We start from the raw sequence: 26,465 nt of genomic DNA on the forward strand, positions 1-26,465 counted from the left end.
CGCAAATGTTTTTGTGTGTGTGTGTGTGTGTGTGTGTGTGTGTGTGTGTGTGTGTGTGTGTGTGTGTGTGTGTGTGTGTGTGTGTGTGTGTGTGTGTGTGTGTGTGTGTGTGTGTGTGTGTGTAATGTGTATTCGTACATACTGTAAGTGTGTAAAGCTGTAAAACACATAAACATCCTGGTCAGTATTTAAGTGCTGCGTCCAATGCTCATAACATGCTCTCATCTATTCTAAATATGTACACTTTGTTACATTATGCTAAAGCATGTACATGATCTCTGCATTCTGCAAACATTGTGCCATTACTGATTAGGGTTAGGGTTTTTTCAACAGAAGGTCAAGCGTGGAGCTTTGGATACTTGCCTATGTACTGTAGGTGCTATAGTATGCCATGTAGTAAGTGCTCCCGGCAACTGCTTCTGCCTTGCGCAGCCGAAGGGGGGGGGGGGGGTTGCTTTCTTGGACTGGTCTCCTTTGCAGTAGATTTGTCCATTGATTTCAACAGATGCCTTCAAATAAAGCTTGATTGAAATAAAGAAAAACATACGTAACTCCATCCAGAGTCCAGACCAGTGGGTCCATTTCCAGGCAGAGCTTTTAGGCAGTCCACTGTTCTATCAGCAAACCACTCTCCGCGGTGAGGTGGTTCATGGAATCTTACATTTTCACAATTATCAGTCATTTCCAGCACATGCGCCACCAACTCTTTTATATGCAATTTCAAATTGTTTCCCGACCGTGAATTAACCAGTGATCCAACAAATCAATAAATTAACCAGCCAGTTGAGAACGAGATTTGTCACTTGGCCGTCTTGGGCACCTTGGGCACCACCAGTATCTCATCGCCGTCACGGATGCTGTAGGAGTGGAGAGCGCGGGAGCTGTACTTCATCTCCTCTGGGCCGAAGGCGCTGCACACATCCTTGTCGATGTAATAGATCCTCATGTTATTGGTGGAGAGCTGGACGACCGTTCTCAACTTTTTCTTCAGCTCTGCCACAGTCTGGTCCAGGCGGATGTTCACCTAATAAATAGTTCGACATATTATTATTTATTTTAGCAATGTTGCTTAAGCTATTATCCTGTGCTGTGCTTTTTTTTTTAAACAATCGTGAGAATGTGTGCAAATCTTTGAATATATATATATTTTTCAAAGCGAACATTTAACTCAAATCTTTGCTTCTGGGGATTCTACAAAATGTCTTCTAAATCCCATAATTTTTTTTCCTTCTAAACTTATGTTGCTATATAGTGGTTTAAAAAAAAAATCATGTCAAGGACCCCCAAAATGATATGTATTTGTCCGCGGACCCCATCTCAAAATATTTTGTTCCAGGGACCCCCAGATGCAAAGATTTGAGTTAAAATGTATATATATATTAAAGGATTTGCACACATTTTCATAATTTTTCGAAAAAATAGCAGGTCTACAAGCTCATAGCGCAGCACTGCGCTATGAGCTTGTATATCTGCTATTTTTTGAATAGCAAAAGAAATCAAAACAATTACACAGATACTTTACCGGTCTTAATGGGTTAACTGGACCTGGGAAACAAACTACAAAACAGCCTGTAGTGCGTAGCAAAAAATCCTGAAGGGGGCGTCAACAAGTGTCATTTGGTAGCGGCGGACATCTTGGTGGGGCATAAACAGGTTGACTTAACATCGACTCCCACCAATATGTCTGCAGCTACTATGCCTATACTGACCTGCTCCACTTTATCCTCGCAGTGCACCTCCACCTGGGCATGGCAGCGGGGTCGAAGGTCAATTTCTGCCAGCGGCTCCAGCTTCCCGTACTTGGTCACCAGGCAGTGGTATCTGCAGAGGGAGAGGAGAGAGTTTTCACAGTCTCTACACCACTGGTTCTCAAGCCATTTAATTTCAAGGATCCCCATAACTCTGAGAGTGTACAAATGTTACGGGTCCTTTTGGAACCCCCTCAAAGGACACCACTTTGAGAACCACTGCTCTACACCACACACACACACACACACACACACACACACACACACACACACACACACACACACACACACACACACACACACACACACACACACACACACACACACACACACACACACACACACACACACACACACACACACACACACACTCTTCAACATTTTCATGTCAAGGACCCCCAAATGGATACGTATTTGGCCAATGATCGCCAATTGAAAAGATTTTGTGACATCCAGAGAGGATTTGTAAAGATATGTCAAAGTTTTCCAAAAAGAGCAGATCTACAAGCTCACACTGCCAGATCGGCTATTTTCAACATCTGTCAACAATTTTGTTAACATTTTTGAACATTTGTTCACATGGCAACACGTACATCAAAAAATAAAATAAGGCTTAAGTGTTTAAATTGATCTTCATTTTGCTGGGGACACCCTGGAACCCCCTCAAGGACCTCTGGGGGTCCCCAGACCCCACTTTGAGAAGCAGTGGTCTACAGTACCTGTAAGGTAGCTCCTCCTCAGGGTAATCTACATGATAGCGGATGAAGAACCTCTCTGCGTCTTCTCTCTCACCATCAGTCACAACGCTGCCGTTTAGTAATGATACTGAGCAGAGCCTGCAGGAACAAGCATGCAAATACGTGTCACATACTGTACAAAAAAAACTAAAAAACAACAACTTTATATATTTTCACTTCAAAATTTAAAAAATAGTGGAAATGGCAGATCTACAAGCTCACAACACGTCACAATGTGATGCGTTGTGAGCTTGTAGTTGTGCTATTCTCACTACTTCTCGTACAAAGACGTATACAGGGCTTAAGTGGTGTTGCAATTTTAAGTAGTTATGCCGCAAATGTGGTCGACTTAAACTTCAAACTAATTATTAAAATGGTATCTCAGGTCACTGACCACAGTATGATAAAATGTTGGTGTACAGCCCAAGAGTATGGAGTGCCTGTTTAATATTGTTTTATCTCAGTGTGCCACCGGATACCATACTGTATGATACGAATGCTTCTGCTGGTGTTATGTGATCCATTTGTCTATGCTGGGTGCAGTGGCGGAGCGTCCGGGTAGGCCCGATAGGCGGCCGTCTACGGGCCCGGGACCCCCGGGGCCTGGGCCGTCGGATCACATGAACCTTTATTTTATTAGAAATAGACGCTCTTTGCGTGCTCCGCCTCTCCGCAAATATACATTGTATTTTACTCCACTACAATTAAAGCGTGTAGCTCTGCTAATTTTCAAAGGATTTGTATAAACTTCTGCATAATGATGAGTACTTACTGTTGGTACTTTAAGTATGTTTTGATGCCAATACTTTCGTACTTTTACTCAAGCAAACTTTTAATACCAAACTATTTCTATAATAGGGTATTGATACTTTTACTTAAGTACAAAATGTGAGTACTTCTTCCATCACTGGGAGTGTGTCATACCCATACTTAAATTGTATAAAAGAGGCACTCCAGCCTCCACAAGACAAACCTTATAGTGTCACAAAGAGCTCACTGTGGGACTCACTGTGCCAGCATGAGGCTGCGCCGCTCCGTGTTGGTGTAGGTCTGCAGTAAGGGGATACCCTGCAGTCGCACCTCCTCCAGCTTAGGGAAACAGTTCAGCTTCTCGATGTCTTCCCAACGGTTAAGAGCTGAGAAAACACATGCACACACAGACTCATAAATGCATGAGCGACAAAGAGACCAGAGGTGTAAAGTAACTGAGTACATTTACTTAAGTACAATTCTTTGGTATTTTTTACTTTACTGGAGTATTTCCAATTCTCAGTACTTTTACTTCTACTCCACTACATCTCAGAGGCAATATTCGCAAAACACACTAACCACTTCAGCCGTATATGTATTTCGACCATTCAAAAATAGCCGATCTACAAGCTCACAATGCGTCGCGATGCGACGCATTGTGAGCTTGTAGATCGGCTATTTTCTAAATATTTGTATACATTTTGAACTTGAGAAATGGGACATTATGCACAATGAGTACTTTTACTTTTGTACTTTAAGTATATTTTGATACCAATACTTTTGTACTTTTAGTAAATTTTGAATTACGGACTTTCACTTGTAACAGAGTATTTCTACATTGCAGTATTGATACTTTTACTTAAGTAAAACACTTTTCCCACCACTTCTAGAACCGATACGGATCTGTGTTCACCGGGTTGTGAAGACAGAGGACCCAATGGTGCTTATTGCTATGAATATGATATAACCAACACATGCAGGTTGGATGGATTGATTACTTTCTCTTCTATAAGGCTGTGGTTCCCAAGTGGGGTGCGAGGACTCCCAGGAGTCATGGGGGTCCGTGGCTTAATGCAGTGTGGAGGGGGGGGGGGGGGGGTCCCCAAGTACCAATTTAAGGACTTTTAAGACCTTTTTAATACCTAAAAAAAGAAAGGAAATGAAAAAGACCATCACTGCATCAAAAGCATTGAACAAACTATACTATAAAAACTGGTCAAACATTGGCCAGATTTTCAAATAATATAAGGAAGAAGCAAAAATAAATTGAGCTTGTAGATCTGCTATTTTCACAATATCTATCTGTGGAACCGAGTCAAACTAAATGGAATGCCTCAACTCCTACAATTCCAAGGGCTTGTAAGGGTGGGGGGGTCCCCAGATCAAATAGGATTATTTTTGGGGGGGGTCACAGCCTGAAAAGGTTGAGAACCAGTGGCCTAATGCATACCAAACTGGGGGTCCTTGAAACAAAAAGGTTTCAGAAGCAATGCACAGTTCTTTCTATGGGACAAACTGAGAGGAGCAACCGAGGAGCCAGCAGTGATTCGACTGTGTTCAGCTGTGATTCAAAGAAGGAAGCCAAATGGATCCATTTATCTGATCGCTGCATCCCTAAATGGACAGGCGAAGAAACAGAATTGTTTTCCTTTAAATGTGGCCATGCCTTGTCTGGCTGAGTCATAATGGAATTGATTTGATGATTCACCAATATGCTTTTCCTCTTTTATCTGAATCAGCATGGCTTTTACTCATTTCCTTTACACTGTGGTCTGACACATCATTTCTATTCTAATATAATTTAAACCTAAACGATTAGTGGTATATTGTTTGCAATACCATTGCAACATAATGACTTGTTGTGAGTTGCAACACACAGTACAGTAGTCACATTTATCCTGAAGGCTAGAGAAACAGACCTGTGATCACAACACAGTTGGCAAAACATTTGGTGAGAAAAACAAATAAATACTCTCACCCACCTCCCATGACTACCTTGTTTCACATGCTGCCAGCCACTTGGCAAGTGGCTTCGCAGCCACAAGGCCGCCGGTAGTAGGCTGTGAAATTGCTACTTCCCCCAGACAATCAGGTTTAAGGACGAGCAGGCCAGGAAGAAGAACAATAATAAGCTTTGGAAACGCTAATCCTCGTCCTCAATCCCTCCCCTATCTGCCTGTCTGCCTGTGAGTAGAAGCAGCCTGTGTGTAGAGGCAGCTACACACATACAATCGCACATTCTTGCCTTGTGATTTTACTCTTGTGTACTACAGTACATAAGATGTAACAATACAAAACGTTCATCTTCAAATTAATCAAGTAGGCTTTGAACAAGACAATCAACCCCAAACTGTTCTATTGCATCTGCATAGAGGTCTGTGTGAATGTCAGCCAGCATTATGCTAAAACTAAATAAATAAAAGAGCTCTGTCAGCCTTCCCTGGCTAAATATAATGGTTAGGCACATATTGCCGTATTATGCTTTTATTGCACCTCAAACTTTACTCTAAAAAAGGAAGTTGTGACAAATAGTTGCCTTAAAAAACATTTAAGAACACCATTTAGTTTGGCATACATCACACCCCTCGTAAAAGAAGAACTCTAAGGGCACAGTCACACCAAAATATGGTTGCCCGCTGTTAAAAGGTTGTGTGGGGCCGACAGTTTTTTGCAGCCAGCGCATTCTAAAAAACGGAGTAGCTTGCAGAGCATTCTGTCCCAATAACCAGTGACGCACCTGTCACTCACTTTCAGTAGATTTAGATTATTATTACAAAACATACATTAACCACTTCAGCCCTATTTAAACTTTGGCTATTTGAAAATAGCCGATCTATAAGCTCACAACGCAAAATTTTCAAAATATTTGTATACATTTTAAACCTATGGGACATTCTGCTTAATGGCTACTTTTACTTTTAATATTGATGCCAATACTTTTGTACTTACTCAAGCAAATTTTGAATTCTGGACTTTTACTTGTAACAGAGTATTTCTACATTGCAAAAAGTACTTTTACCACCACCACCACTGCCAATTACCACCAGCCAATTATGCAAAGAGAAAGCAAATCAACAATGTCGGCGTGCCAACCTGCGTTGTTCATGTTGATGTAGCGTAAGCTGGGGAAGAGCCGTTGGAGGAGGTCCCCGCTGTCTTCGATGGAGGCCAGGTTGTTGTTGGCCATGACCAACGTGTCCAGCCTGGGGAACATGGCACCGAACTTGCGAACCTCGGCCCAGTCCTGGAGGCTGTTGTCGGTGATGTGCAGCAGACGCAGCGTGGTGCAGGGCACGGCGGAGGCCGACACACTGGTGTACTCGTTAAGGCATAGGAACAGCTCCTCCAGCCTACAGACCACACACCCACACACACACAGGGCTGTCACGACCATGACATTTTGCTCACTAAAACAGTGGTTTTCAACCTTTTTCTTATCAAGGCCCATTATTTATTCGGCATTTGAGCCACGGACCACTGTTTAATGAGATTTAGACTCTCAGACTCAAGACATAGAATATTTTGTTATCATTGGATAAGATTTTGGCAAAATAACAATTCTTCTACATTCTCTAATTGTGTACTTCTTGTAAATTAAGTAATGCTGATGTTTAACAATAATTTAACTCTTGAGAGAGTAACATGAAACCAAATGGACCCGTAAGGGTCCATTTGGTCTCATTTTACACTCTCAAGAGAAATTACATTTCTGTTTGGCTTTAGGCTTCATAAACAGGGCAAATATGACAAATCACTTAAATATACAAAGAAATTACTGACATAATTAATAGCTTTCTACTTTAAAAAAACAGCGAAAATAGCCAATCTACAAGCTATGCAACGCTTTGTGAGCATGAGGCTCTGCTATTGCCACACATCTCTTTTTTAAGTAGGAAAATGTATGACAAATATTGAACATTGAAACGATTATGACTATTATGCGAAATACTGTAACTGCAATTATCACAAATAATTGCGATTTTTAGGCGATTGTGTGATAATTGTGACAGGCCTAACCACACAGACACAAGACTGAGCGTATAGACGTCACACTGGCTCCAAACGTCATACTGGCTCCAAATGAAACCCATTCTGTCAGGTCTCGCTTGGGCGCGCCTCACTAGCCTACACACAGGAGGGGGTTGGGGTGCGCTGAAACCAGCACACCCCAAAACAACAGGTTGAGAATTGATTGCATGAAACAATCACCTGTGCATCCAGTCTCAATGTTGTTAAATAAATAATTGGTCTATCGGACAGAACACAATTTAAGATCTTCGGAAGCCTATTTTATCTATCAGCCAAGTCTGACTGAAAAACTCTTACAATAGCACTTTTGTTTCTGAGAACTTCTTTCTGAGAACTTTCTTTTTCCTGGTAGCATTTTATACATTAGCAATGTAAGTCAATAATGTGACCGCATTACTCCATTGAAACTGTTCAATTATCTTTTCTTACTATCGCCACAGCACGACAAATGCTAACATTGGATTTATACCAAAAAACTTCAGAATAAAGAGTGGTTAACCTTAAGACCAGAGAACCATCTCTCTCAAGCTTGAAAAGTAGGATAAAAAGGGTGATAGCACTAACCTAGTGTCTGTGCACAGTAAAAAATGATATATTGTAACTCAAAAGTATGATGAAATGTGAATCTTTCAGTGGTGGAAAAAGTACTCAAATGTTTTACTTAAGTAAAAGTATCAATACTACATTGTAGAAATACTCTGTTACAAGTAAATTCAAAATGTACTTGAGTAAAAGTACAAAAGTATTGGTATCAAAATGTACTTAAAGTACCAAAAGTTGACAGTACTCATTATGCAGAATGTCCCATTTCACAAGTTTTCAAATGTATAAAATGTATAAAGAAAAGGGTTAGGGCTAGGGTTTCGAAAATAGCAGATCTACAAGCTCACAATGTGTCGCATCGCGACACATTGTGAGCTTGTAGATCGGCTATTTTCAAATGGCCAAAATGTATATAGGGTCGAAGTGGTTAATGTGTGTTTTGTAATAGTAAGTAAGTAAGTAATTAGTAACTAAAGTTTTCAAATAATTGTAGCGGAGTAAAAGTAAAATATTTGCCTGTGAGATGTAGTGGAGTAGAAGTAAAAGAACTGAAAATTGGAAATACTCCAGTAAAGTAAAAATACTTAGTACAATACAATACTTGAGTAAATGTACTTAGTTACTTTCCACCACTGGAATCTTTACACTCTCAAACAACAGGACAGGCGGGACAATAATGAATGTATGTCAGAGATTCTCAAAGTGGGGTCCAAACAAATGTACATACTAGATGGGAGCGGAACACAACAGAATAGAACAAAGCTATCCTACTCAGGCATCCCCTGTGCCAATGTGGAAACAGTGTTCCATGACACTTGTGTGTTGTTGAGGACAAGGCGTCGGACGCGGGAGAAGGCCTCTGCGAAGCGCGGCTCCAGGGTTACACCCGCCAGGGGGTTGGAGCTCAGGTTGAGGAAATCTAGGTTCGGGATGCTGGACACTATCTTACTTATCTGAAAACAGACAAAAAAACAAACAAATAAGATCAAAGTGCAGCTGCCTTGAAGGACCATATAATAATGTTGGGGTCAATACATGTCATTGTCTATTCACAGCTTCAGCCATATATCATACCGTACATAATCATAGACCATTTCCCCAATATGGCTTTATAGATTTAGCATTTGTTTATATTTCTCCAAAGTCATTAAAACTTTACAGAACATACTTGAGTTGACGCATAGTTATTAAGTCATGGATGTTTGAATATTGACTTTTCCAATCAATCCACGCTTTAAAATGCAATAAAACAAAATAATATAAGGTTTAAATAAAATAACCTTGTAATGATTTTTAGTGTGTTGAATTACATATCTCAAGCAACTTCCAATTCTATGAAAGCTGATACCTGATAGCTGATAAGCTCATACCATACTTTAATGAACAGGAGTTTGTGGCTTCTTTGAAAATCAAACAAACCATGGAATGCCATTGGAAAATGGTCGGGAGCAATGCCAATTATACTGTGAGACGTAGGCAATGGGCTAGACATTCCAGACCACGAGTATGGTCTGTAATAAAGTACTTTAAAACTGCCGACAGCAAAGCTCAAATTGAAGACCAAAAAGGCTTATTTTTTTGCTTCATAGTTTGCTATATTTGTCTGGTAAGTCTTGCTGGCAATAGTCTGACCAATCAGAGCCCAGTTAACCTCATGCCAGTCCCGCAGGTTGTTGTGGGACAGGTCCAGCTCCATCACATGTTTACAAAAGGCTGCAATCTCCGCCTTTTCACCTGCCCGGCTGATCCCACAGCCATTCAACACCAGCATACAGGGGAGGTTCAGGCGATCTGGAATGGAGTGGCAGAGGTTTTTATGAAGAAAACGGCAGAGAAAGCATGTCAAGAGCAATTGCTAAAAGATAGCGATCAAAGCCCAGTATTCCCATGACAGTTTAACAATCAGTGTGGTCAGCCTGCCTCCAGCTCACCTTTCATGGGAGAGCCTTGGGGACCCGCTGTGGGCACCACCACTATCCCCATGCCAGGTCCACGGCGGTACGGGAAGTTCTCCGGACTGTACTTCTCACTGATCACCTCCATGAATGTACGGCCCTCAGAAAGCTGAAGCTCCATGGCTCCCTCCCACATCCCGACTGCTCCCTCCACTGTCCCCCCGCAGTAGAAAACGAGACAGACAGTCTGAGAGGTTAGCAGCACTCTAGCCAGCGCTGCCTATCAGTTAACTTGGCAAGACACCATCGTTCAAGTCAAGTCCGCTTTCTGTCTGAGACGACACATCGACATCTGTCAGCTGGTTTTCTACAATGCAGTATAGCAGTACTTGGAATGTTCTCATATTTGGGAAGTTAACATGATGTGATGATGTTCATGTGCACTAAAGAAACACCAGCTGCCACAGGCCTTAACCACATGAATCCTAGAATTTGGCAAAAATGGGTGAACATTTGGCAAAAATAGCTGAGTTAATAGATTGTATATTTTCACTATTTTACACAGAACAAAGTTTATAGGGTTTAAGTGGTTACATTGGCATTGGGTTGAATGGTCTGATGATACATGGTCTGCATTTCTCCTTGAGAGAAGAAACGGTCCAATCTCCAATGATAATGGTGGACCAGGCAGGGCCACTGGGAGGTGTCCTGTACTGCTTATCAGCAAAACACAGAGGCACTGTCCTATTTAAATACCCATTTCTGCTTCCAAAAGACAGAGACTAGACAGCTGATCTAAGAGAAAATTTGCATTTATGCTGTGTTTTACAATATTTCAAACCAAATGCAGCTGTGCCATCAGACACATTATCCATTATCATTGTAATGGTAAGCTCTTTTTTGTTGACAAGTCACAGAACTTGTTTTTTATATCTGGCAGACTTTCATAACTGTTTTCATCTACTGGGGCGTTTTACTGACATGAAAATCAACTGAGTTATGTTACAGTAGCTCATCTTTTCTAAGAATGTTGTTACTCTATTATAATATAAATAATTTATCCTGTTAGGAAAGTTTAATCTAATAGATTGCAAATATCCATGATTTTCCCAGTAACTATTCAATTAGGAAATATTAATTTTACACAAAGATGAAGGTATACTATGACTGCGATACAAATATACAGGAAACAGCTTAAGAAATGTATGTCTGTTTCAGGCAAGGTTTAGCCTAGTTCAAAGGGATTACTATTCTACTGGTAATGACACATACAATGAAATGAAATACAGTAGCCTATGGATATGTAGCTTCACAGATTAATGTTTGTTTTACCTGCAGTGACGGCCCCCTCCACCTGACCACTATCACTGCTCACTGTCCTCTTCCGTTTCTGCACCGACAGCCTGCCAAAGAAAACAAGGGAGAAGGCTCAATCATTCATCTACCATTAGCATTCACTCATATGTATCTTCACTGATGTATTGTTTCATTCATAAAGTCTTCTCAAAATATGTAGATGAATCTCATGAAACCCGAGACAATGCTGCAGGTCTATTTGTATGATTAAGAAGGCATATAGGCTACGTGCTACTCTGTCATACTCCAGAGTGGCTGCGAGGATGATGCGTAGTAGACCTCTCTCTAAAAGCAATCAGTTCAGAGCTCCTGTCCTTTAGTCAACTCTCTCTCTTTCCAGAAAGGGGAGGGCTTGGAGTTGACACGTATCTCAGCAGCACATGATATACTGAAACAAAGGTCAGACAAAAACAAAGATTGCCTTTGGGTGCGTGGTCGAGCTAAAATTCAAAATTTTATTACGACTGTAATTTTAGAAACAGTGCCGTATTCTATTAATACAGTAAAAAATAAAAAATAATAATCACAATTACAGTGTGTATTTGAGTATCCTTCCCTAACAGAACACAAACAAGATGACATGAGAAAAAAATATTTAAAAAAATAATAATCCTGTGAAAAGCAGTGTATTTTTATTTTATCAAGCCTTTCGAATAGATATTAAAGTGTGTAGACCAAGGATATACACTAAAATAGCTACGTTGTAATTTAATGGAATATATTCGGCAGAAATCTTAGAAAGGATTATTAGCAACTGAATAAACATAAAAGTCCTCATCAACCCTGGTATATATATAGCTGTGATGATGAAGATGTTTTCATCATAAAGGCAGGTTGTTGTTGACACAGACTCAGCATCATCATCATTGGATGATCATGACCCTCATCAGCATCTCGATGGAAAACAACGATGACAGCGCTTCAAATGGATGAAATCATAGCTCATATTATAAAAACATCATATCGTCTAAAAAGTGACATAGGATGAAGTGCGTAGGAAGAACTGGTCACCTACCTTGTTGTGTGTAACTGAACGTCCTCTTGTGTTGTTTATTAACGTTACGACAAACCACTGTTATATTCCTGCTAGCGGAAGTGACGTCATTTGCGACAGTAACTAACTAGACGATTTTTTTATTTTATTGTTTGCAGTAATGTTGTTTTAGATAAACAGGCTGTTATTGTCCGTTAGTCCGTTAACAGCATCGCTATAATCAAAAGCCACACACACACACACACACACACACACACACATCCATTCATTTATATCCCACCCATAGAGTTAAAAATAAGGGGATCCCACCACCATGGATGGGGATGGGGTTTGGTTTTATCTGACACATTGTAAATCCAGTCAGTGGTGGAAAAAGTACCCACATTTTTTACTTAAAGTAAAAGTATCCGTGCTGAAATGTAAAAATTCCCGGTTACGAGTTAAAATCCGGAATTAAAAAAATATTTGAGTAAAAGTACAAAAGTATTGGTATCAAAATGTCCTTAAAGTTACCAAAAGTAGAAAATACTCATTATGCCGAATGTCCCATTTCACAAGTTTTCAAATGTCTATAAATGTAGTTAGTTATATAGTTAGTTATAAATATATAAAAAATCTTGAAAATAGCAGATCTACAAGCTGAGTGGTTAATGTATGTATTGTTTTGTATGAAAATATACAAAGTAACTAGTTTTCAAATAATTGTAGTGGAGTAAAAGTAAAATATTTGACTTATTTGAAGTATAAGTACTGAACATTGGAAATACCTAAATTGTACTTAAGTATAGTATTTGAGTAAATGTACTTAGTTACTTTACACGACTGGATTGGTATCGTTTTAATTGTGAACTTCAACTTGAATTAACTGTAGTCTACTATTACAGAGCAGAGAGCACTAATTCTACCCTTCATAACCCTAATGGGTTATCCAAGGTCAAGCTTTGATTTGGTAAACTTACTTTTGCATTTATTTCACTTCTTATTTTTAAAGCAGCTCCAAGTTGTAAATGTTGTAATTATGCACAGGCTTGATCTATCCTTGTGTCTGTACATGGTCTTATAACTATACTTAACACTTAAAATGGTGCAAGCATGTGCACAACAGTAAAGTGTCAGTAATACTGAAAATGTGTAAATCAAGCCATCCTATCCATGCACCAGGAGAGACAATCCACCATCAAAGGCACCGATTTGTGAAGTAAAATCTAAAAACACAACGTACACCTTGAAATGATGTCTTTATTAACATGAGGAATAACTCATTAAGTGCACACCACAACCACATTGAGTTATGTTTAGTTCCTGTGAAATTGTTTATTAAAGGTGTAGTATGAAAAACAATAAGCAAAAATTATTCATAAAGCAATTGTACTCAGAAATCTCCCCCATAAACAAAATGAATGTGACTGGCAAATATTATGTCAACTCTGAAAAAAAGAATTTAATACTGAAAGTACATAACACAGGACAACAATAACATGTCTTCCCAATATGAGAAATCACAGTATTTTGCATTAAGTACTTTTTGGTTTCTTGTACTTGGCAAAAAAAAAAGAAGAAAAAAAAAAAGAGTACCAATTTGTGACATATGGCAAGATAAATGCAGTCTGTCATTAAAAAAAAAAAGAACGGAAAATTAATGCTCAAATTTAAATAAGAAACTTTGCTACTGAATGATCCTCAAACCTTACAGAGGATGCCATTCTCAATCACATATTTACATTTATTAACTAGAACACAACACAAAAGTATTCCAAAAGAAATAAAAAAAATAAAATGTTAAATTGTGTGTGTGGGAGGAGGGATTGATATTGTACATTTTGGCTCATATCAACAACTCACTGTACAGTCAAGCATAAGTTGTGTGGGTTTACAAAGGAGTGCTGTAGTCAGAAGATTGTGAACATGGATTAGATTTGTTCCAGTGAGTGTGCTTGGACACCTGCCACCCTGGAATTGTTTCTCGTCCTTACCCTTGCTCTCAACTCTTACAAAACCAACTGCATGTCTGAGACTACAGTAAACTTAGTTGACCCCTGAGTTTCTAATGCAAAACTAGTGTATGAAATACCTCATTACAGTGTATTTTAGTGCAAGCCAGCAATATGCTTGATTTAACAGAGGTAATTAGATAGCACCCAAGCTCACAATATTTCTCCAGAACTTAACTCCGCTGGCCAAATCAGAAAAAAAGCAGTATGGGAGGTGTTTTGCTCTGAATCCTTGTGAAAACCAGCAGTTCAAATCTTAAATCCATATTACATTTATAAACATGTTTTTCTTTTGTTTTTGTTTTTCATAGAAAATATAAATATCCCTGAATGAAACAGATTCACAGCATGTTTCTCTTGAGGACTCCAGTGCTACTACCTTTAATGTGGCCATCAAGTTTCTTCAAAAGGACTCCAGTCAGTGTCTTTCTCTCTCCCTTTCTTCCTCCCTTCCCTTCCTTTCTTTGAAGGCTTCCTTTGTTTTGGCTGCAGTCCTTCATTCGCTGTCATGATAGTTAACCGTCCGTTTACCACGGTTCCGAGTGTTCACACGTGACTTTCGGCTCGGATTGCCGGAAGACTTGTCACTGTCCTCTTCGTCCGAGACAGCCCTCTGCCGGCGCTGCCTCATGCTGTGGGAAGCAGTCCTGTTGCTGAGCCGGGACGCTCGTTGGTGAACTCTCCTCTTTGGACTACTATGGGACCCTGAGCTGGAAAATGAGTTGTCAGAAGCTGCGGATGACTGCTCGCTTTCTGAGACAGAACTGTGGCCGCTGCTTTCCTTTTTCCGTGTGCGTTTCGTTTGCCTTGGATTATTCTTTCCCCTCCTTGAGCGACCGACCTCTTCCTCCTCCTCGTCTGAGCCTTGCTGGGAAGAGCCGTCCTCCCGACTGTTGCTGTCGTCCTGTCCAGGCTTGCATCTAGTCTCCCTTTTCGGTCGCTTGGAAGAGGCAGACTCTTTGTCTGCCTCTTTACCTTCTTTCTTTGTCTTTACAGCAGTTTCGTTCTCTGTGGCCTCGTCTCCATCTTCAGAGTCAGAGGTGTAGACGCGTTTTCTCTTGGAAGATGGCTGGCACATGGTTTCGTGGTGAGAGGCCCTTCTGGACTCTCGCTTGCCTCCGTCTTCCTCAGAGGTGGCGGCGGCACTGCCCCTACCATTCCTGTGTTTTTTACGGCTCTCAGAAACAGAGTCTTCTTCAGAGTCATCATTGATGTATTTCTTTTTAGGAAGGCTGCGGAGGCGAACCTGTCTATCTGACCGATTGCTCTTAGACTTCTTATCCGATTCGTCTTCCGAAGAGCCGGTGGAGTGTTTTCTCCTTGACCTCTTTGAGCGTCTGCCCTGTGGCTGTTTGGATTTACGCTTCTTCCGTCTCGGCTTCTTTGTCCACAATTCGTCCTCAGATTCATCGTCAAAGAGATCGCTATCGACCTCCTCTTCCTCTTTCAGCCCTTTCTTACGTAAGCTGGATCTCTTTGGAGTGTCACTGAGTTCCTCTGAGTCCGCACCCTCTAGTTTGTTAATTGAGGCAGAAGTTTGTTGTGCACGGCTTGGTGGTGATGATGAGACTTTCCTGTTTTTCCCAGGTGCCTTGTGGATTTCCCTCTCCACCTTCCTCCCGTTTTGGTGTGGGTGCTTCTGGGAATTGTGGTCTTTGTCCTCCTCATCGGAGCTGAAGGGAGGTTTTTGTTTTGTATTCCTAGATACATTATCCACTACCTCCTCTGCATCGCTTGCATTCAGAACAGGCTTACTTTCATGAGCTGAAGTGGTCTTCTTTGAGGGTTGCTGCGGTATAGCAGCCTCTTCCTCCTCTTTTGCCTCTTCATCTGCAGAACTTGCGAATGCAACTTCTTCTTTGTCCGAGTTGCTGTCAGATTTCTGGTGTTTTGCACAATGTCCATTTACGCGTGACAAAACATCTGGAACAAGAAAGACAGGCAGAGATGATGAGTTCATTATCCATTCTGAGATGTAAGGAAAAGGCATTAACCCATTTTGGGCGGGAACCCCTATTTGTAACTATACCTTTCAGGACGGGAACCCCTTTTGGGGTTCCTGTTGCCATGTACAGTATATAGCAGGGGTATTCAACTAGATTAGGCAGGGGGCCACAATTGTAAAATGACTTGAAGTTGGGGGCCACAAGACCATTACAACAAAAATGATGAAAATGTTCATGGTTAACTGTGCTATAGGTTTGTTTGATTGATTGATTGATGTACTTTATTTACTAAGACATGAGAACATCAGTACATGGAAGTACAAAATCACAATACAAGGTCTACTAAACTGGGAGACTCATTAAGCACTGAGCTTGTTTAAGATGAGATCCCCATAAACAAATGATGATCACTTCTACGCATTGTTGGGGACAGGGATCGAACCAGCGACCTATGGATTCACAGGCTGCCTCTCTTCTCATTGAGCTAGAGATGGCCTGATGAAGGTCTGATAGGACACAGCAATGGACGACATTATGGTAAGTTATTAGGGCCTGCTTCTGCATTCATGCATTTTGATGTTTGATGGGATAATGTTTGTGGCAGTCCTTTATAGTGCACAGGCTTTGAATTTGATATTAAGAAAATAGGAAGTAGATATTTCAGTATGTTCTGTGCACGGATCCCTAGCATTCGGCGTCTTTGTGAAAAAAGCATTAGAGGCAGACTGGCAAGGCGGAGTGTTTACATGTTCGTATGAAAGGTTTTTGCATTTTGGTTATGTCTGAGCACCCAGCTGATAAGAACTCAAGCTCTTAGGATGTGTTTCAAGAACCATTAGTTGAGAGCTACCATTGTTCAGATGGATGAAAATGGAGAAGATGGAAGACGGACAAAATCCACTCAAAACAAGCTAATGGCTGCAGAGGGAGAATACTTTCTTTGATGTAATGGACTACACATCCTCTAAAAACTCAGAAATACAGTAGCTACAAATGGATGGCATGTGTTGGACGGACTGCACTCAAAATAATCTGCGTTGCAGCCAAGCTACCCAACTACAAGGTTATTATGTTTTGTTTCTTTGTACAATGAAAAAGTCTTTATACTGTACTTTTGATAGGCCTACTAATTGTACTTTTACTTTTGATACTTAAATACATGTTAACGCGAGATACTTTTCTGGGTCAAACACTTTGACCCAAGTGATTTTCTTATGGACGACTTTAACTTTTATTGGAGTAAAACATATCTCTATATATAATTTTACTCAAGTATGGTTTTCAAGTACTGTATACACCAATGCTTATTTCTCCATGTTTAACGTGTTAGGCAGAATTGGGCAGAAATCATAAAGCGGCTGGACAGCTATTCACACCAAAAAAGTTATAAAATAATAAATAATTACATTGGAATCTGGAATAGGGCCACAGTAAAGCTCCACAGGGGCCGGATTTGGCCCGCGGGCCGCCAGTTGAATATCACTGGTATATAGCAACATACATTTGTTGTAATTTTTGAATAAATATTTGACCTTTTTCAGGAAACTTCAGGATTTAGAAGCCATTTTTAGAATCGGCCTCAGGTCTAAATGGGTTAAGCAATGAAGACATAAACAATAATGCCCCAACCCCCTCACCCTTTGCCTTGCTCTTGGCTTCTTGTCTTGTTTTACGGGTAGGGTCTCCGTTCTGCTGCAGAGAGGTTGACGCGTCACTCTCATTGCTGTCCTCATTGTCTTCTGACTCACCAGATGACAGCTTTTCTTCCTTAGAAGCTGGAAGGAGGACAAAAGCAGAGAACTTAGTGAAACCTTTCTTCTAAGTCAGACTAGGGAAACACACCACCTTGAATGTGTCCACAGTAGAAAATGAGTTGTCTTGCACTTACATTTCAAATGCTGGGTATTGAAATATAATGTTCCAATCAGGAAATGGAAAGAAAACTTTCAGAAATAGTGTAAACAGATGATCTACAAACTTGTAATTGAGCTATGTTCACTACTTTTGCTTGACACTTTTGTATGACAAAGTAGGGCATTAACTCTTTTACTGCCATGGACAAAAATCGCTGGCATGGGTGAGTTTATTAATTTATATACTCTGGCAGTTAAGAGTTAAGTGACGAAAAATATAGTCCAAAGGGAAGTATGCACAATTGCACATCCAAATATATATATTTTTTTTACAGGTGCTTAACAACACGTACACTGGAGAAAGGAAGGGATGTCTGCACACTATGAGCTAAGACTGTCCTAAGAATGTGAATTCCATTCTGCTACCTGTACAGTCACCTTTTCAAAACTTAATTTCCATATAATTACAGGAAAAATATTAACTGATATTGTTGTTTAGATATTGACTAGTATGTAAATATCAGAAGTTATGCATCATCTGTTTCCCGAACCTTTAAGGTGAGTTTTTATTTGGATGTGTAACATAAGAGCGTGACAGAGCTTTAACCTTTAAGTGCAAGACTTGTGTTTACTTTAGCAATGCCTGTAAATATGAAGAATAATTAACTTGTATTTTACGCTATGATGGACTGAACTTTTATATTAAGGTTTATTTTCCAGAGCATGTTTTCAAAACTTTGCCAGTTGTTCCATCTAGTACCTGGGAAACATGGTTTCGACTCCTGCATTCCTGTTGGTTGTTAGCAACATTGTCAATGTATAAATTGCAGAGCTTAAGCCATGTGATTACATTCCACAGGGACCATCAGCTAAACACATTCCATGAATGTTAATTCAGATTATAGATGAATCTATAAATATGGACAGGCCTAGTGTAGACAAGGCTACAGCTCACCCGGTGTAGATTCCGCCTTTTCTTCCTCTTCCTCCTCAGACTCCGAGCTGCTCTGGATAACGGCAGTGCGTTTGCTGGACCGGGTGGCAGGGCGGAGTCGGTTGCTGCTCCGCGTCGGCTTCTCACACTCCTCGTCTTCTTCGTCGTCTTCGTCCAACACCTCTAGGAGTTTTATCTTGTTAGCCGCAGCCCTGGCGGTCTTTCTCATTAGAACCCTACGACCCCCGGTCTCCTCTTCCTCCCCGTCGGAGCCCTGGGCCGACGTTCTGTCCGAGTGGCTTCGGTGGCGTTTCTCCCGGCGCGATGACCTGCTGCTGTGTCCGTTCATCTGAGCTCTGCCCACTGAAGATCAACACGGAACAATGATTAACATGAAGCCTTTGATCTCTAGCACACTGGTTCTCAACCTGTGGGCCGGGGCCCACTGGTGGGCCACAAGGGTATTGCAAGTGGGCCACGTAAACATTTGAATGATAATATAACATTAAAAAAGTGATACCAATAAATAAGAACTTAAGGAGAATCACGGCCAACGTTATTCTTACCTTTATTATGACGTGATATCCTAGGATGAGTGGTACAGTACAGAAATTCCATAACGGATCCGCCACAGTTATGGAATTTCTGTACTGTACCACTCGTCCTAGGATATCATAAGTCATAATAAAGGTAAGAATAACGTTGGCCGTAATCCTCCTTTAACCCATTGATCATTAAAATATACATGCTATTGAAAATTCATGCAGCCCACCGAGAATGCGGTGGGCTGCTGATCCAGTGCCCTGATCCAGAAAAGATTGAAAACTACTGCTCTAGCATACGGTACATCACACCTCTGTACCAATGATGGCAAGCTTTACTGTGGGTGCAGCTGCTGAAAACTTCTCCAATTAAAGTTCACTTTATTACCATATTAACTCATTCACTGCACGCTGGTCTTCATCTCTCGTAGTGACATATATCATTGTAACACATCCGGATACGGAAATAACGTCAATCGAAGATTTCTGTTTCCGTCTGCTCCCTGTTTAACTCTCCCCTTGAAACAGCCTTTTCTTGGCTTTACTTTTTTTCCCGCCGTGCTCAGTCATACGCGTTGTTTGCGAACTTCTACTACTGGAGAATGGATTGAAGTCGCGGATTGAATATTTGTTCTCTCGGCCACTCACACACCTACCCTGCGTGTCTACAAACAGTTGGACACGCGATCATAAGGGATGTACATTTTCTGTGGCGAGCTGAAAAAGTAAGTGAACCGTGCCACCATTTTGACGATAAATGGTGTGTTTACACAGGGCTGCATGAGAAGGACTCACAGCCGATCGGAATGTTGGTTGTCTGGGCGACGTCCACGGACAGCCTTTGTGTTTACAAACGATTGGACTTGCGATCATAATGAATATATTTTTTTTGTGACCTGTTGAAAGTTAAAAAAAAATACGAAAATTGCTGGCAGTGGGCAAACACAGCCAGAAATAAATCTAGCAGTGAATGAGTTAAAACATGTGAAAGAGGAACTTTAACAAGCTTGAGATAAAATCACAACAGGTCATAAAAGTACTCACATTTCTAACCCCCTGTAAAGACCTATTACATGTTATCTATTATGGTAAGAATTTAATAAAAAAATGGTGTGAGATTTATTTTGCTCATCACATTCTATGGCGCTTGTATGTCTTAAAAAGCAATTTATCATCAACTGCTATATTTTTAATGTACCAGGTCTTCTACAAGGTGCAATTAGAACTTGGGGTTTAATTGAACTTGTTTTATTGATTAAGTAACCATGTGACCAATAGAAGCAAAGATTACAACTACGTTTCAATTTCTTTTTATGTATACACCATTTTTTCATCCAGAGTTCAAAACATGTCTATATTCCTTGGTCTTACTATTCTGAGTTCATAGGAAAAGGTCATCTTTACCCGTCTGTTTCCTGTCTGCGATAGCACTGTTCCTAGTCGGCCGTACGCTTCGACTGCTTTTAGCTCTGCTCGGGTAGCGACGAGACGAAGAATGGGACGATAGCCCTTCATCTTCGCTTTCCTCGCCTTCACTGGAGAATTCCAACTCTTCCTCATCATCTTCTTCACTGTCGCTTTCAGCAACTGGGGATGAAGAGAACACAGCTTTTTCAGTATTCTAATGTACTATTCCCCCCTCCTCCAGGATCGGGATCCACCCAAACTGTGTATGCTTTATCAAGTCCTGACCTTTTTTCTTCTTCAAGGCCACATTGTTCCTGGTAACTCTCTTTTTCGCTTGTGTGTCTCTGCTCCGATGATGCCTTGAGGACCGTGGACGCTTCTCCTCCCCTGAGTCGGTCAACAGCGCCTCACTTTCACTGTCAGAATCTGAACAGGGAAACATCAGTCAAAATGAAAAACTTTCCACAAACTCAGTAATCCTGTGCACTGACATCCATTTTGTTGGAATGAAATATATATATTTTTTATATCAAGTTCTGTTGTGATGATAAGGATAGCAACAATTACATTCTATGAAGTAATCAGAAATTTGATTTCTGGTGCATATTATCCTGCCCAAATTTAGACATGCAACTTCAGCACTCCCCCAGAATCAGGATTATTTTTTAAGTGTATGTGTTATGTTGAGATCACTTGATCAAATCCTGACCATCCTGACCTTTTTTCTTCTTCAAAGCCACATTGTTTCTGGCAACTCTCCTTTTTGCTCTGGTGTCTCTGTCTCGGTCTCTGGTCCGACGGTGCCTTGACCCTGGCCGTTTGTCCTCCTCTGAGTCAGTCAATGGCAACTCATTCTCACTGTCAGAATCTGCACAGGAAAAAAAATCAGTTGATATCAACATACACACATTAATATACACATGTCAAGCAAGTTCCTCTTATGGGAGTTTGGCGCAAAACAAGCCACATTATATGTTGCAGTCTTTTTACGTGTTAGCATAGAAACGAAAATCCTGACTGTATGGAAAAACAAGGATCTACTCCAATTATTCAAACTGATAAATCTAAATTACCATTGCTAATGGTACTGAGTAATTCATTGGAAAAAAAAAAGAGTCAGAGTTTAAAGGCCCAGCTAGCTCCTTACGGGTGGTGCCAGACACTGCAACTACTGCAATCACAGCCCGATGCACCAACTGGTAATCTACTGGTGACATACATTTTAAATACAGAATACCACATATAAGACCTATACTTCTCATAATAAATAAATATTCATACCTTTTCGCTCTACCTCAAAACAGCTTTAGAACTGTGGAGGCAGGTACAAATGTGACCGATTGTTTGTTCAGCATGTACAGTGTTTGTTTTTTGTACCTTGTGTTGAAGAAGCAGCTTTGGAGCCTGAGGAGTCTGAGGAGATATGTCCTGAGCTGCTACTGTGACTCCTCCTCCTGGCTCTCTCAGGAGCAGACACTTTGGCTGAGGTAGATTTGGTCGCCGACATCAACTCCACTTTTTCCTGAGTCTTGACAGCAGCCCTCTTATGACTGGAAAAAAAAGCAGAGGAATATAATCTTTGTAATTCATTTTGTAATCATGTCATCATGTTAAGAAGTTTGTAAATCAGTTTTGAAATGTGCTTTATATACATTCTTGTAGTATATCTCATAGTATATACCTTGCTGAGGTGTTGGTGCCAGAGGCAGACGAGTCCAGCTGCTGACTTTTCTTGCGGAACCTCTGGCTGCGCCGGAGCCTGTCGCTGCTCTTGATGGCAGTTTTGTACTCCGACGTGATTGTTCGGATTTGCTCCTCGAAGAAGGCAGAGAGCCGCAGAGTCATACTGTATATCTAGAACAAATAGGAATACAGCTATCAGAGACATAGTACCCTAGGGCAGCACAAACACAGCTACAAAAAAAAACAACTTCATCTTGTTGTACTGTTGTACTGTATTATAAAATTATCCTTTTCTGATCAAATCCCAAAACAATTTAAAGCCTTAATTACAAGCTACAGAATTGTATCTATTGTATCTAATTATATCAGAAAATATCTAAACGATGTGTAAAGAAATGGAGAGGTAGTCCCGAGTTTCTACATGTCTTTAGTAAAGATGGGAGTTTAAAATAAAATAAAAACTTTTTAAATCAGGTTTTTGAAACCAACGTCGTGTGGACAGGATTTACTTATTTATTTTAACGGAGATGGAAACATCCGTAGAAAAAAAAACGTGTGTAGTCAAGGCCTTAGGCTAGATCAAACCTAGGCTAATCTGTAGTTTTGTATTAAACCTAAGGAAATAGGACAACCAGACACTGACAGAAATGGTGGGCAAACCTTGGAGCGTTTGTTGGGAGTGTAAGCTTTGGCATTGGCAAATATCAGACGGGTGTCTTTGCAGAGCTCAATAGGATTCTCATATCCGTCTTGTTCCAGGGTCCTCTTCACCCAGCCAAAGTCCATCGGGGTGTCAATAATATCATGGTAGTCCTGGAGAAAAACAGTACGAATGGATTGTTGAGACGAAGCTGACAATTTGTCTGTCCTCAAAAAATGGATTTAGGCAACATTATAGATATATTCCTTTGAAAGAAATAAAAATGTCCCTTGGTTCCACCTATAGGTATTAAAGATACAAACACATACAAACACATGCCATCCTCATCTCATCCATTCTCAATACCTTTAAGTGCTTGCTTCGTTGTTCCTTTATTATTCTGCATGCACATTATTCTGCATGCATATTATTCTGCATGCATATTTCCTAATGAGCTAACAGGAAACAACCACAAGAACAGGAAACAACCACAAGAGGGCGCAATAATGAAAGAATCATGTTTAATCTGCTGTATTAAACCGCATTAAACCGTCTTGACATTGAAATGTGTGAATTAAAACAAAGGTTTTGTTCACTGTGTGGTGTGCAGAGTGAGACATGTGACATCTATTAAATTTGTTCTCTGCATTTTACTCATCCTAACTATTAGGAGCTGTTCGGCACCCGGGGAGCAGTTAAGGTAAGGTAAGATAAGTGCAGGGATTCCGCCAGACCAGTTCATGTCTAGGCGCACCACCGAGACCGAATTGGTCAGCACCAAGACTAAATGTTTAAAATATGAGCGTAATGCTGTTTTTTGAAGAATGTTTAGTTTCCACTGTAGCTACACTTAAAATATAAAATAAGTGTGAACCCATAGTCATAGGCTGTTTACAGATATCTATTTTCCGTTTATATACCAAGACAAATAATCGTTGAATTCCAAAAACCAACAGTGAAATTGCAGTATATCTCACTGCATCTGATGTGTGCTGAAGAAGTACAATGAAAGCTCTTCCTAGAGTTCTCACTCTTACCTGTTGTTCTGCCTTTCTTTGCCTGTCTGTCTCTCTGTTGCTATCGTGACTTCCTCGCTCCTGTATGAAGTAAGTAGGCAACCCATGCGCTAGGCTTACAACACACTTATTTATTCCACAACAATATCAGCACTGAACTCAACTGGTACATTATATTCAACAGGAATATGTTATAATACTGTAGACTACATTTTCTTTCCTGTGTGTTCCAAGGTCCTTGGTTTGGTTTATTAGTAACACTAACTGTGTTTCCATTAAATCTATCGCACATTTTCATAAAATTGAGAATGTATTCACGTTTCCTAATATTATATGATTATTAGGAGATTAGTTCATGAGATAAGCAGTAGGTGGCACTATTTTGCCAGTCAGGTGAGACACATATTAGATCATTATTATCCACTGGTTTTGTGAAACGTTTCTCGATCAAGATGTCTGGAAATACCATTCATGAACGAGATTAATTTACAGACATGCTTGAATTGGGTCGGTACTCACCAGTACAGTACAAGTTCTGCAGTATTTTGCCCACCTGACACCCAATTATTACTTATGTGCACCGAGCAGTACACGCTGGCAGTATCTGCCTTGTTTTAAAGTGATTTGTAAAACCTTGCACATACACAGGATGAAAAGGAGCACTCCTCTTTCTTTGCCATATGAAAAGCAAAATACATGCAAACGGTAATACATCAATGGAACGGCACGGTGAATATTGTAAACAAGACGTTGGCGCAGTGATTCTGAGGAATGTGGTTCTAGGTGTGTGTTTAACAAGTATATTACCACAGGGCTCAGCCGAACAAGGACTGGAAATATCTGTTTTAGAAATGTCTATATGGCTGCCATGAAAAAGGTCTCAATTATCACAGAATCACAGAATGTTAATTGTGTTCATTGCATATTATAATCAGCTCAGTACCTGCTAAACATCCTTCCAAGTTTTCTTGTGACCTACCGGAAAGATCTGTGGATCAACAGGTTGTCTGAAGGGCTCCGAGTCTTCACAGTCAAAGATGTAGTTGATCAGATTCTTGCACTTTTCCTTCCAGGCATCCCTGTCTGGCACCACCTCCTCTGAGCGCTAGGAATGTTGAGGAGGAAGATGGCCAACATGATATGACACAAACCACAATGCTTTCCAGTCAGTCTGCTTATTTTAATTTAATTTTCAAGAATCAAGGAAGGCAACAATGATTCAGCCATGACATAAAACAAAATATCAATTTTCTTAACGGGGAACTAACCCCAAGGCCAATAGTCAATCATTTTCACAGCAGACATTTTAGTGTACATAACTTAAGGTAGGGTAAGTGATATTTTTTGGTTAAAACAAAAAGTATTTTGTTAAAAGGTTAAAGCACTATATTCTCTTTTTTTCTCTTTTACATTTTTATCCCACGATTTTGTAACCCCATTTTGTTTACACCCAGTGCCGATTGTCTATGTAATCCTGGGCATACCTTCCCTCTGCCAACCTAGGGAGGCCAGGGCCGAGCTCATGCCTCCTTCAATGCATGAGAGCCAACTGACCTTCTTGTCACCTGACAGGGGAGAGTTTCCCTGGTTGGACGTAGCACGTGGAAGGAACACGTTATTCCAACCAGTTCCTTTCCCCTCCATCAGGCGCCCCGGCTGGCCAGGGGGAGGCAGTATAGTGACCAGGATTACTGCATGTTTTTGTGAGGGTACCTACCCTAGGAGACACGGGGAGAACATGCAAACTCCACACAGACAGGCCCTTTCGCCAACCCCACCTAGGGTATGGGTGCTGATGACGCGGAGGAGAGAACACGCCCCCAGCGCCCCCTGCGGGAATTGAACCCAGGACCTTCTAGCTGTGAGGCGACAGCGCTACCGACTGTGCCACCGTGCCCCAGCCCCCAAAAAAAGCACTATATTCTGATAGTAATCATTGCTATAGAGTGTTTGTTCAGTAACAGGAGTCTCCCCGTCTCTCCAGCTCTTTAATAAACAGAAAATACATTTTCCGGTAGGTGTCAAAATCTCAGCCAATCAGGAGAAAGTACCCATTTTTAAGCTTCATTTTTATAATGCTCCAGTTCCAATTTTGCCTGCTCATTTCTTCCAATTTCACTTGTTTAATCTATATGCAGATTGAGTTCTCTATCCTGATTGGATAAAATTGGAAATGAAACTGAAACGAAAATGCATTTTCTGTTTTATAAAGAGCTGGAGAGACAAGGAGACTCATTTTACTGAACAAACATTCTATAGCAATGAGTACTATCAGAATATAGAGCTATTTAACACTTATTTTAACCAAAGAAAATCACTTACCCTACCTTTAAGATAATTACACTAATTGTGTATATCAGCAATTTTTCAATAGCCAAAGTATAAAATAATGGTTTAAGTG

The 26,465-nt window shown here is 40.5% G+C and overlaps 2 protein-coding genes across 4 annotated transcripts in view; both read right to left on the bottom strand.

Moving 5' to 3' along the window:
- Window positions 1-344: 344 nt before the first annotated feature.
- Window positions 345-12,142, bottom strand: tbcela (tubulin folding cofactor E-like a). The gene is made up of 10 exons (XM_084064199.1): window positions 12,074-12,142; window positions 11,035-11,446; window positions 9,739-9,915; window positions 9,459-9,598; window positions 8,579-8,760; window positions 6,329-6,585; window positions 3,495-3,621; window positions 2,468-2,584; window positions 1,710-1,821; window positions 345-1,024 (listed from the first exon to the last, which is right to left on the bottom strand). Exons 3-10 carry the CDS (start codon window positions 9,896-9,898, stop codon window positions 800-802), a joined length of 1,320 nt encoding a protein of 439 aa, XP_083920325.1. The 5' UTR covers window positions 9,899-9,915; window positions 11,035-11,446; window positions 12,074-12,142; the 3' UTR covers window positions 345-799.
- Window positions 12,143-13,277: 1,135 nt separating this feature from the next.
- The window catches only part of brwd1 (bromodomain and WD repeat domain containing 1), a 44,301-nt gene continuing 31,113 nt past the window's right edge, over window positions 13,278-26,465 (bottom strand). For 2 of the 3 annotated variants that reach the window (XM_084063788.1, XM_084063787.1), the window contains exons 36-46: window positions 25,044-25,169; window positions 24,086-24,145; window positions 23,069-23,221; window positions 22,407-22,579; window positions 22,103-22,275; window positions 21,444-21,593; window positions 21,011-21,151; window positions 20,723-20,905; window positions 18,798-19,139; window positions 17,627-17,764; window positions 13,278-15,966 (exon numbers count right to left, since the gene is read on the bottom strand). In XM_084063788.1, the coding sequence (XP_083919914.1) occupies window positions 14,540-15,966; window positions 17,627-17,764; window positions 18,798-19,139; window positions 20,723-20,905; window positions 21,011-21,151; window positions 21,444-21,593; window positions 22,103-22,275; window positions 22,407-22,579; window positions 23,069-23,221; window positions 24,086-24,145; window positions 25,044-25,169 (3,066 nt within the window). In that variant the 3' untranslated portion in view covers window positions 13,278-14,539. The remainder of the gene's footprint in view (window positions 15,967-17,626; window positions 17,765-18,797; window positions 19,140-20,722; window positions 20,906-21,010; window positions 21,152-21,443; window positions 21,594-22,102; window positions 22,276-22,406; window positions 22,580-23,068; window positions 23,222-24,085; window positions 24,146-25,043; window positions 25,170-26,465) is intronic. The other variant, XM_084063789.1, reaches the window with a different exon arrangement.

The sequence above is a fragment of the Gymnoscopelus microlampas genome (assembly GCF_963454915.1).
Source record: "Gymnoscopelus microlampas genome assembly, chromosome: 8".
Taxonomy (NCBI): Eukaryota; Metazoa; Chordata; class Actinopteri; order Myctophiformes; family Myctophidae; genus Gymnoscopelus; species Gymnoscopelus microlampas.